Below are 13,385 nucleotides of genomic sequence, written 5' to 3'. Positions count from 1 at the left end.
GACTATAGGGGTGCTATTTCATGTTTTTTGTAACTATGAATATGTTTGATTTCAAAATAAGGAATCATCCATTGCAGAAATCGACTCATCATGGTTGAGTATGGTGATAAACTAGGAATTACTGTACCTTGAAAATATTACAATGACCTTTCAAATTGATTCAAGATGGCATAGTCCTGATATTTGCTGCAAAATGAGCAATCTCTTCCAAAACGGAAGGATCTTGTGAAAAAGTGTTTAAAAGACAGACTGTTTCCTAAAAACGTAATTAGACCCGTTTAACTGAGACGGGTCACGCAAAATAATGTTCTAACTATTTTTTATCCACTTATTTCCAAGGCAAGTGTAATAATAACAATATCAAGTAAATTGCGGGTTGTCATTATTTATCACGGGCCTTCTTCCCTTGTGAGCATGCTGTGTCGTGATTGGATTGCTGTTATTAACAACTCTCTGTGGAAGTAATTGCCATATCACGATCGAGTCATGGGGAGATGTTAGATGGTTGTGAACAGCGAGGAAAGGAGGGGGGGCTGACAATAATTGGGTTTGTTACATTTGATTGATGCACACTTTCATGCAGCTTCTCATCATTTTCCCAGGGATTATGTACCATAAAACATGAAGTAATTACTGTTAAGATCTTGGCCCGTCAATGGTTTATCTACTTTGGAAATCACTACTGTAATGTGATGAAAGTGAAGTTCCTTTTTGACTAATGAAGATTACATAGTGTGTAATGTCTTTGGGAAACAGAGACCACCCAAGTCTGCATTTACACAAAACCCTTCAGTAGTAAAAAAAAACCAAAACAAAAAAAACACACACCCATGAATAGATTTGGAACAGAGAAGGCTATAAATATTGTATCCTATCACATTATCAGTTAGACCAGTGCTTCTCAAATAGTGGGGCGGGACCCCCTGTGGCCTGAGTAAAATGGTAGGGGGCCGGGAGAGGCGGAGAGTACTTTCAATATTAGTGCAGACCTGCCAACATATACAGATTTATAGTACTCAACATGCAATTTGACTCTTAAATACACATTTACATTTCTCTAAAATGATGACGGTCTTCGGAGATCTTACAGCCTTGTCTCAGTACTTTTTTTGTGTTTCGTGGTGTAGCTCTCTACTACTCTGATATGAGCAATCAAAAATGGCTCCCTATCATGTGTAAGTATGTTGTTTTTTTGGCAACGTTATTCAAAATGGTGACGTAAACAAAATGGAGAGTATTTTGGACACTAAACAAGTGAACAAATGCACACTAAGGCAAAATTTTGGAAAAAAAAACAATGCTAACCAAGGTACCACTGTATCAATTCCTAGTCCTGGTCCTTTAGTTCCTAGTTTCGAGTCTTTTGTCACATTATAAAAAAAATACAAAACATGCACAAGTGGCGGCACGGCGGTCTAGTGGTTAGCGCGCAGACCTCACAGCTAGGAGACCAGGGTTCAATTCCACCCTCTGTGGAAAACATGCTAGGTTAATTGACGACTCCAAATTGTCCATAGGTATGAATGTGAGTGTGAATGGTTGTTTGTCTATATGTGCCCTGTGATTGGCTGGACACCAGTCCAGGGTGTACCCCGCCTCTCGCCCAAAGACAGCTGGGATAGGCTCCAGCACCCCCGCGACCCTTGTGAGGAAAAAGCGGTAGAAAAATGAATGAATGAATGAACATGCACAAGTTACACTGCAGACCAAATATGAGCTGGTTGTCCAATGCCACAAACACAATTTCCCTCTTATAGCTTTGCTCTTTTCATTGCTCATAAGCGTGAACATTTGAAATAAAAAAAGCAAAAAGTGCATTTTTTTTCTTGACATATATGACTCCTTAACTTATCTGCACGTGTTGCCTTCTATCAAAATATAATAATATCAAAGTCCTTTCATCCTTTCATTTTTCAATATATGTCCTTCGCTGAAAACAGGTTGGATTTATTTATCATTTGCACTGTTGATGTGAACAGGGCTGATGTGTCAAAATCCCTTTTCTGTCATCATCTCTCATATTTTAATGGTGAAGCAGGTTCTCTGTACACTTACCTTATTTCACATTACAAGATATTTCACACAAGAGTCTCACACCTTCCCTACCTTGTGAACTAATATCTGTTTTTACGGTCGTGCTCCACTCCCATAGCTGTGAGTTGCCACTCAATACCAAGCATACACAGACTTATCCTTGCTACAATATTTCCCTTTTTTTTTTTTCCACAGGAGGAGCCATATGTAATGTTCAAGAAGTCTGATAAGCCCCTGTATGGAAATGACCGCTTTGAGGGCTACTGCATAGACCTGCTGAGAGAGCTTGCCAACATCTTGGGATTTACCTATGAAATCCGATTGGTGGAAGATGGGAAATATGGTGCCCAAGAAGAAAACACCGGCCAGTGGAATGGTATGGTGAAGGAATTAATGGACCATGTAAGTCTCCGAGTCTTTTTTCTACAGCTATTTTTGTGTGACATAACGAATGTCATTCGATGTTATGGACGTAAAAAAACAGTGTTGAATAAACATTCTCTCAATTGTGATGTTTGTTGCAAAGGAGGAATTTGGAAAAGTTCCATGAGAATTAATGACAATTAATGGGAACTAACTAGTAACCTGGGGCGTTCCGTAAAAATCACATAAACTTGACTCAACACATTCAGCTGAATATGCATTTTGAATGTAAATTATAAGCTACATATATATTGAACCTTTTACATGCATAGAAGTATTCTAAATGCATATGAGTGACAAATGAACATTTAAGGTTTACCTTCATTGAAGGAAAGACAAAAAACAACATGAACACCGTCTTCCTGTTTTGACATGAGTTTATTATTTTTTTTATTCTTTTTTTTTTATTCAATAATGTTTCTCACCTTCTTTACCAAAATGCTGACACTTGCAACTTTCTTTGGCTCCATTTTGGTTTACAGTATTGAGGTGAGAAAGACCATTGACTTAAAAAAAACAACTCATGTCAAAACAGGAAGGTGGCAGTGTGTGATCGTCAAGAATCATATCTTCAGTGAAGTAAATGTAAATGCTCATCTATCCATTTCATTCATAATAATTTATTCATATTTATGTTTACTTTGTGATTGGCTGGTTACCAGTCACCTGCAACCCTAATGTCAAACTATAATTGTAAAACCATAAAGACATGTTTTGTGTTTTGGCTTTCTACAATGAATCAATTGGATTTACATTTACTTTATTCTTATGGGAAAACATATTTGGTGATCATCTGTTTCAGTTAAAGTCACACCTTCTGGAACGAATTAATGACACTAACCAAGGTTAGAGGGCTATTTGGTGTGCCTTGTTGCAGCCACAACTAAATCTGAAGCTTCTCACTTTGTAATAATAAAGATACACCCCTACAGAATTGCTATACAACAACAATTTTAACAATCTTGAACGCATCAGTTAGTCTGCTTATATAAAGTATGTGCTGTATACTTTAATGGGACAATAAAAAGTCTACATTTTGCTTACTTTGAGACCCCAACAACCAAAATATTCTAGATTTGAGTTGACCTGCTCTGAGAATCATCAGAAACATTCTCTGACAGTCATCGGAACCGAACGTGAAATTGAGCTTGGTAACTTGTAGCTACATATTTGAGAGTACGGTGATGCGAGGAGAGCATGGAGGCTGTCAAGAGTTGTTTCCCCTGTAGGCCCTATTAAAACATACACAATCTGTTCACAGTGCCGGTAATTGCTCCCAACAAAGTCCCAGTTCGGATAAACTGCATCGCCAGAAAAATAGCTGCCACTGCAAAGTCTACAGTCAATATCTGACCCATTAGAAGCAACACCCGGAAGGTGTCAAGTACTTCTTAAGTCATACTTCTGCTCCTCGTACTGCATGACTGCTGTGTTTATTAATCTTTTTTTATTTTTTTTATTTTGTTTAATAACATCAAGGACCAAGATATGTTGAGTAATATGTTTTATGCTGAAATGTAAAAGCTCAAAGGTTATAAAGCTGAGAAAATGAGTTGTGTCAAGGACAAGGACCTTCTCTGTTGTTCTACCCTGTTAGAGCTCCCCCTACAGTTTCCAAATAAAGAGTAGTGTATCTTACTTTTAGGCTCCTGTGGTAAATAGGAAATCGACAGCAACAGAAGTGCTTTTGTTAATGGACAAAGAAAGACATGGTCAGAGGCTAATGAAGCCAAGCATATAAATGAATGCACGCCGGAGCCTGTCTGGGCTGACTTATGGTGAGAGATGGTTTATGGTAATGGTAATGGTAATGGTTTTATTTCATTTGAACATGCATCAGATTACAATTGAATGCATCACATAATCAGTTCACAGTTCCACATGTCCAAAAGGAGTAGGAAGAAGCAAAGCTTATTAAATCCTACCCCTCCATCTGGTACTTTTACAATCAGTACCTGTTACATTTGTTCACTTCCTGCTTTCCATAATACAGTTTTAGTTTTTTTTTTTTTTTTTTTTTAAATAATGTACTTCGTACCAAAGTACGAGGTGATATGACCATCCAATGACATAATGGGTACCATAGTAAGTGTCAATATAGTGATATATATAGCACATCATGACTGGTTCAAGACTCTTCATCCTTGTATTTAGCAAACATCAACTGCTTGTATTGTTTCTTGAATTGGCTCATCGTTGTGCATTGTTTGAGGGTCTCACTCAATCCATTCCATAGTTTGATTCCACATACTGAAATGCTTTGGCTTTTTAACGTAGTGTTTCAAATGTAGTTCTTCCCTGAGATCATATTTCTCCTCTCTTGTAGAGAAGTATTGGATGACATTATTAGGTACAGTAAACCTCGGATATATCGGATTCAATTGTTCCCACTGGTTTTGTCCGATATAAGCGAAATCCGTTATATGCGTATACCGGAAAATGTCCGTTTTACGCATATATCGGATTTATATATATATATATATATATATATTTATTGGAAATGCATTACAGAAAAATTGGTTCTTTTTTATCTGTCCGTTGTGAGCGAATTTCCGATATATCCGAGTCCGATATATCCGAGGTTTACTGTAATTGGTTGTTTTTAGCCGTATGCGTTATTTTAGCTGTTTGAAGATGAACTATATCAGCAAGTTTAAGTATTTGTGATTTTAGAAATAAGGAGTCAAGTTTACATCTTAGACATTCAGCAGCATTTTTTCAGTGCTAAAGTATCTTCTCAGCTTCTGTCTGATTGTAGTCTGCAAGTCAAATGGGAGGCTACTAATCCTAATAAGCCTTTCTACTCACAAATCTATTTGCGGCACTCCCTGTAGTGTAATGATAAACGGTCCTTTGACTGTTCTGATTTTCAGACAATGCTCACCATTAGATATACTATATATTAATGATGTGAATTCCACTGAAATTAAACAAAATGATGCATTATTTAACTTGAGTAGACAAAGTGGTGTAAGAAAAGGCTTTACGTGCCTTGCAAAAGAACATGGAACGTGTATAGATCCTGTTTTCTTAATTTGATTGCCTCTAAACACTTCCTGTGCCCTTAACTTACGGCCTATCCTTCTTCTTTTTATGTTTTTTATTGACAGAGAGCTGATCTGGCAGTGGCCCCCCTAGCCATCACATATGTGCGTGAGAAGGTTATTGACTTCTCAAAGCCCTTCATGACGTTGGGTATAAGTATACTCTACCGCAAGCCAAATGGGACCAACCCAGGGGTCTTCTCCTTCCTCAACCCTCTCTCGCCAGATATCTGGATGTATATTCTGCTGGCTTACTTGGGTGTCAGTTGTGTGCTGTTTGTCATAGCCAGGTAACATGTCACTAACCGTGATCACACACAAGTCGGAATCTTGCTTCAGTGTCGTTCACGTCAGTCTTAACCGTATGACTAACAAGAGATTAATCTCAGTAATTACAGGCGCTGTATCCCGAGTATGCTGAGTTGGGGAATCCTCCACATGATTACTAATCAATTGTCATGGAAAAAAAGTCAGAAATTCTCCATCATTGCCGTGTGACCTTTTTAGTGTAATTCAGGAATCAATCAATTATCAATCAAGGATCACAACTAAATGTATTTAATCCTTTGTGGCGCATAGCAAGGTTGCAGGGTTGATACTAGGAACAAGGAAACCCCTAGAGACACCGACACACAGCGAAACACAGACCCTACAGGTGTACCAAATGTTGTGTGGATGTGTCCGATAGTGTGACAATGAATGTGTGCACTCATAGGAATGTGCCTGGTATATTGCCCCTCCCCCAACTTTTCCTCACTTTACCCTGACAGTAGGCCATTCGAACCGGGCCAGACGTGGGCGGGATTTGCATTTGTTCATGCCATCACTTGTACACCTCATTTATTACTGCAATTCACCTGACTTTGTGGATTATTTTGAGTCATTATTTTTATCGTATACTGATCTAATATTTATAATTATTTCACCCTGCATCGAAATTCTCCAATATAAGTCATTCCGGTGGCACCGAACCAGGGAAGTTTAATACGACTGACCACATCGCACATTTGAAGCAGCATCACAAAAAACAGTATACGGATTTTTGTAATACCAAAGAGACTAAGAAACAAACCGATGTCTCCTCCATCAAACAACAAAGGTTGTCTGAAATATTTGCAAAAACGTTAGTCATTAGCTACATTTGCTTATTTTGCTCAATGACTAGCCTGTGTCGATGGTTAGTACTGTCGGGTTTAAATACTTACTTGTTGCTGACTATTGTTCTCTGTTTGATTAATATTATGTACATTATCCACACTTTTCTAACATTTTACACAAAATAAGTATAAAAATATGTATAATTCGTGTTGATAATAACTCTATATTGGAATCGAAACTCAGGGCTGCAATATCGGTATCATATCAGAAGTGACAAAATTGGATTGTTCTACAATTTATATCGTTTAACATGTCGCATTTACACTGCATGAAGGTACTTTTGAGTAAATTAGTCCTTTTGACTTTGTGGATTATTTTGAGTCTTCATATTTATTTCTATTCAGAAAGTTGGCACTTATCATTAAGAACCGGCGAGTAGCAATTGTCAGGTACTGACACTAATATGCATGTGCCCACGTCTTCCAATCACACTTGAGCGTGGATCAGAGTACCCACTCTATCCAAATGTACCGAACTCCAGGTAATAAGTGCACCAAAGCACGGTTCGAATGGCTAGTGTGAGTACGCCCTAAAAGTACTTACTGTCTTTTCTTTTTCTCTCTCACCATGCCTCAAAAGGTTGTAGTAAAATAGGGACCTAGAATACTTTGTCACTTGATTGCCAGTCTGCATCTGGCAACGCATACATCTATAAAATAACGGACACTGGTGCACAACTGCTATCTTGTGCTACTCTTACATGCACGTTATGGGATGTCTGTGCAAGGCCGTCATTACTTTTAACATACAGTAGCAACCTACCAAGCAAACTAGTTAGCCTCTAATTTTTTTTTCTTAGGAATGAGCAAAAAGCATTAAATAATACAGCAAGGGTGCAAAAAAGCTATGTGTCATTTAGTTAATTGCCTTGCGTCCTTGTTCTCTTTCCTTTCTTCCTTGTCTCCTGCATTAACATCTCTTTTGGGAACAATCAGTCTTGCTTCCTACTTGCTTGTCTCAAGTAATTATTACTTATTTGTTGCTTTTGTTTTTATTCACATTCGCTCTTTGCTGATGGTGCTGGTCATTTGCACTGAAGGTTGCAGCTTATATCCATCCATGCACTTTCTATGCCGCTTATCCTCGTGGGGGGGGGGGAGCCTATCCCAGCTGACTTTGGGTGAGAGGCGGGGTATGCCCTATATAGACAAACAACCATTCACACTCACATTCAGAAATATGAACAATAGCATCGAACCCAGGTCTTTTTTTTCTCCATATTTTGACGCATGGTGAGGAAAAAGAAAAGTACGTGTTAACTCTAAAACTTTCAGGAGACTAGCTGTCTTTCAGCCATAACCCCGAACAGTTTTACTGTTAACACAAGTATGTTTCCTGATGTTACTGGCATTATGATTGCACAAAAGAATAAAATGCACCAACTGTCATCTAAGTTGACTCAGAATATGCAACTATTTTATTTTGCACCACACTAAGTAAGTGTTTGGGTAAGTGTTTCAATTCCCCCCCTACCTTATCTTACCATCTTTTCTCCGAAACACCAATGCATGTTGTGTATACGTAGTTGCATGTCATTGTAAAAGTGTAGCATATGACAGTCTCACACATTTTTTATGAAATGATAAATTGTATATACTATATTTGCGGATGTGTGGATTAAGATTACATTCCCGAACAGGGAAAAACAAGTTTTATAGTTCAATGTTATGCCTGATTAATTTCTGACCTTTCAGAGAAACCTAGTGAGCTGCCTCAGGTAGTGTAATATATTTTTTTAAGCACTGTATATATTATCTTGTACTGTATATATAATATGTATAGGTGTATAGAAGAAACAGAAACTGTGTTATCCCGTACACACGCATGCATGCAACTGCAGCAACACAATTTGGATTGATGAGAAGTTGTGATACGTATTGTTTATTATTCAGCTACATGTGTACTGTGTGTAACGTGAGGCTGATTTTATGAAAAGAAATTAGGAGATTTGGATGATAAAGTGACTAGTTTTTGCACATTTTGCTGCATTCCATAGCTTCAAATTTTCATACACTAAATGTTATTATAGTTTCTTAATCAAAATACCTCCCTTGCTTCTATTTCTCATTGAATGTCATTTGTTTCCCAATATATGAGATACTGTGTGTAAGTGATCATTTAGAATTTATTCTTTTATTTATTTTTAATGACCTGTGCAAAGTTGGTGATTCATGCAAACAACAAATAACAAACAGGGAAATAATCTATCAGCCTTGTTGAGTGTATTTTTCTTAAAGCACCGCGTTTAGTAGTACAAGCAGTTTTCCAACTGACTTTATATCACCAGCGGAAAAATCGTGTTTCTGTTGTAACGTATGGCTGATTTTATGAAAAGAAATTAGAAGATTTGGATGATAAAGTGACTAATTTTTGCACATTTTTCTGCATTCTATAGCTTCAAATTTGCATACACTAAATGTTATTATAGTTCCTTAATCGAAATACCTCCCTTGCTTCTATTTCTCTTTGAATGTCATTTGTTTCCCAATATATGATATACTGTACGATTAGAGGACAGGATCAGCCATTTCTTATGGCTGACATAAAAATATTTTATAATAATATAATATAATATAATATTTGTATAATATTGTATATTATATTAATATTATTATAATATAAAATAATACATATTATATATATATATATATATATATATATATATATATAATCTAATATTATTTATATTATCCAATATTATATTATATACATATATATCATAATATTTTATTTTTCAATATTGTTTTTAATGACGCTTTATGTGCATTCTCATTTCAAAGGCATACCTCTTATGATTTGGTCGAAACTGTAATGAAATATTGTAACACTACAAATTACTTCGTACTCTCTTTGTTACTCGTTTGTTACGAAGGAGTTTTTTTCCATGTTTTCGCAACCATAATAACAATGATGATTCATCATTGTTGACTTTTCTGTGGGACGACCCCGCTCCTATGGATGCCCCAGATGAACATTGCTAACATATTATGAGAGAATACGTCTTTTTTTTTTTTTAATCCATGCTTATTTAACCGTGCGCACGATATCTCTCCCTGCAGAGCAGATGACCCGAGATAATGTAAGAACAGTATAATTGAAATGACAGGGCCGCAACCAAAGAAGGGTCAAGTTGTATTGCCTTTTATAACAGCATTGATTTAGCATTTCTTGACCCACACTGCAATGACAACTTTACTCAAACATTTCCACAGCAAGTGATGATTAGCTTTTCACGACAAGGAATCACACCTTTTGACCATGTTTGCATGAATCGCCAAAATTCACACAAATCATTCAAAATAATTAAATAATAAAGTGAAACGGATCATTTACACACATACCCTGCACAGCAACTACAGCAACTTCTGATCAATGCAAGTCAATTTCAGACTACATTTAAGCCACGCCCATTTCTGGTTAAACCACACACACTTCCGCATTATGCCCCGCCCACTCCCAGTATGAATAGGATACAGATAATTGCGATGAATGAACAGATGTCGCTTATGCCTACGACGTATTACTTGCGTGAACTAGTCTTGAACGCAACACACGTTATTCACAAACAATATGGGCGGTATCAAAGTGTTTCTAATTCTCCTGAATGGCTTATCTTTTAAACTACCTCTTGGAGGAGGGTAATTCTCAAGTAATTTTTGTAGCGTTTGAAACGTCCTTTGTGAAGTTAAGTGATATCAGGGTTAGATTTCTTCTTTCTGTATTCTCTTCTGGTCTCGGGGAATTAATACTACTGCAGCTATGAGATAATACAGACATATTTTATTTTCTGCAATGATAGTTTCATCATCTTGTAGGTCCTTTGCAAGTCGACAAATTAAGGAAGCTCGGGGCAATGTTGTCACGTGGGACAAATCGAGACCAGATAATTCCACGATGACTTGCAGGACAATGCAGATTCAAACTTTATGCAAGTGTCAAGGTGGCATAAGGAAGTAGAATGATAAAGCCATCACTCAAGTTGCAGTCATGTTATCAATATACACGTACATATTCATATAATGCTATGTAAGACAATTCGAATCAAGCACTGCTGCTTTGTCCACTATAGGATGACAATAAATCAAAAAGTGACACCTGAGAATGAATCAGTATTTCCATTTTGCGGTACAAAAGTTTTAAAAATCAAATCAGGTCAGCATATTTATACTAATGCAGTGTCACCTAACATGAATAAATGAGGGATATTTTTGCGTGATTAATGCGTAAAGCAGAAATATGACAACGGACAGCTTCATTTACTGAATCTTAACACTTGTCCGGTATGACATTGGATTTATTTTCAGAACCGTTTGATTAAAAAACATTGAAACTTTGCCTTTGATATGATCTTGCCCACATGAGGAGATTATTTTTGAATGAGTATCAATTTAAATCCATGAATAGGATTTAAAAGTATTCAAGATTATGTTGTTTTTTGGTGTAACATATTCCTATAAAAATCTGATTAAAATGTATTTAATTTCCTAATTTACTAAGTAAATAGTAGTTATGTCAATTGTATTTATAGAAACATATCATTGAACGTGACTAATCTTTTTTTTTTTTCCATCTCCCCAGGTAGGACGAACTTAAAACAGTACCCCCCCTGCATTTGTCTTCATGCAACTACAATAAACATATGTGTGTCTTCTTTGTCAATTGTCACAGGTTTAGTCCCTACGAGTGGTATAACCCCCACCCTTGCAACCCTGAGTCGGATGTAGTGGAAAACAATTTCACCCTGCTAAATAGTTTCTGGTTCGGAGTTGGAGCTCTCATGCAGCAAGGTAGACGCCTCTGCCTGCACCTTATTCCTAGCACAATTCCCACTTTTTTTGCTGGGGGTCAAACTTGCACTTGTTCCACGCCCACAATGCATGGGGGGGCCTCTGTGCATGTAGCTAGAAGCATCATTGGTAGAAATTATTGGAAGGAGATTTGAGCATGCTTTTTAAATACTCTTAGGATCGTACTCCCACTCGTTTTAACAGGTAAGTTTGTGCATCGGTTTAAATGATTAGTAGTTGAAAACGGAATGATTTCACCTTGGGACACTGAAGATGCATGCAACAATCTGGTTTTGCCTTAATTTCCCTGAATGGATTAATAATTTTATATCGAAATTAGCTGTTTTCTAGATGCGTTTAGGGTCTGAAATGCATGGTCCTGCCTTGTGGATTGGTACACTGGAATCACTATTTTACATTCAGTGTAATGTACTCAAAACTAAAGGAGAAACCAGAACATGGTATACATTATATACAAGTATACGGTGGTCCTCTGTTCACGACCTCTGTTCTATGGTGTTTTGTGGTTACATTAAGGAATTCATTTTGGTTCATCAACATGACCTGCTCAAGAACTAGTTACTACTTTTATGTACAGTAAACCTCGGATATATCGAATTCAATTGTTCCCACTGGTTTTGTCCGATATAAGCGAAATCCGTTATATGCGTGTACCGGAAAATGTCCGTTTTACGCATATATCGGATTTATATCCGGTATATGCGTAAATCGGATTTTATCCGTTATAAAAAGGCACTTCCTTGACTATGTTTCCAATGTACCTGGACGCGCAGGCAACGCTGCAAACGCTGCAAATGACGTCGTATAGCGGCCTGTCACGATTCGGCGAATCGGAGCGCCACGATGCGGCCATCTGATATATGCGAGGGAAATTTAATGGAAACGCATTGGAACGGGACTGGAGATTTTGTCCGAAATAGGCAAAATCCGTCATAAAAAATCCGATATATGCAATGAATTTTTATTGGAAATGCATTACAGAAAAATTGGTTCTTTTTTTATCTGTCCGTTGTGAGCGAATTTCCGATATATCCGAGGTTTACTGTACTTTTATGGGAGTGCCTTAAGTTTTAAGGTGCAAGTATGAGTTTTGACTAAAAATCAACTTGCAACACATCATCGGAACAGAGTTGGCTCGCAAACTGAGGACCACTTATGTGTGAATGTATATAACAAAAACTCTACAAACACCAAACATCACGTGAATCGAACGAGAAAAAAACTGATTACAATCTGGCATCAAATAAAATGATATAAAAAAGTAAGACCATCGTTCTCATTTAGACGTTCAATACGGTGTTACACTGCTGACCGTGTAGAGAGGCTCTCCTGCCGGGCGGCTTGCCCCACCCCCCAGAAAAATGTGGGATGTGCTGTTTGGTCATGACGTTACCTTGGGTACATGACAGTCAGCCCCAACCAAAGTTTAGCTTGGGTTAGTTTCAAATCTTGTGGATCGACTTTTCGCAACTGTGCCAGTTACTACAGGAGGGTAAGATTCTGCTCTGAATAATTTCATGTTATTTTTTTTTTAAAACAAAACCAATCGTGAAAATTCTGAGTAAGTTCAATTAATTGTTGAATTATCCTGTATTTTTTTTTTATTATTCTTTTTTTTTTATTGTGATGTGGGTTTGGATGGGAAGGGTGTGCAAATAGCCACCATCACAAGTCCAATGTCAATGCACAGATCATCATTATTATTACAGATAGCTATACTTAGCCCTTTGATGTTTGTCTAACTCAGGGGTGCTCACACTTTTAAAATATCAAAGTCCCAAAGATGCCGAAGAGTATGTCCGTTTATTGTACATGGATATCAGGAACGCACACACTTTTTTAGCATGCAAGTCAACAGGATATATATCTTATTATAATCCAACTGCTAAACTTGAAACTACTATACTAAATACTAGGG

At 37.1% G+C, this 13,385-nt stretch overlaps 1 protein-coding gene across 4 annotated transcripts in view; it reads left to right on the top strand.

Annotated features, from left to right (window-relative positions):
• Window positions 1–13,385, top strand: part of grik2 (glutamate receptor, ionotropic, kainate 2) — a 134,550-nt gene that overhangs the window by 88,421 nt on the left and 32,744 nt on the right. For all 4 annotated transcript variants that reach the window (XM_058052758.1, XM_058052761.1, XM_058052759.1 and 1 more), the window contains exons 11-13: window positions 2,230–2,436; window positions 5,568–5,791; window positions 11,328–11,446. In XM_058052758.1, coding sequence (XP_057908741.1) covers window positions 2,230–2,436; window positions 5,568–5,791; window positions 11,328–11,446 — 550 coding nt within the window. The remainder of the gene's footprint in view (window positions 1–2,229; window positions 2,437–5,567; window positions 5,792–11,327; window positions 11,447–13,385) is intronic.

This window comes from Doryrhamphus excisus, chromosome 17, assembly GCF_030265055.1.
Source record: "Doryrhamphus excisus isolate RoL2022-K1 chromosome 17, RoL_Dexc_1.0, whole genome shotgun sequence".
Lineage (NCBI taxonomy): Eukaryota > Metazoa > Chordata > Actinopteri > Syngnathiformes > Syngnathidae > Doryrhamphus > Doryrhamphus excisus.
This window is presented reverse-complemented; position numbering and strand designations above follow the sequence as displayed.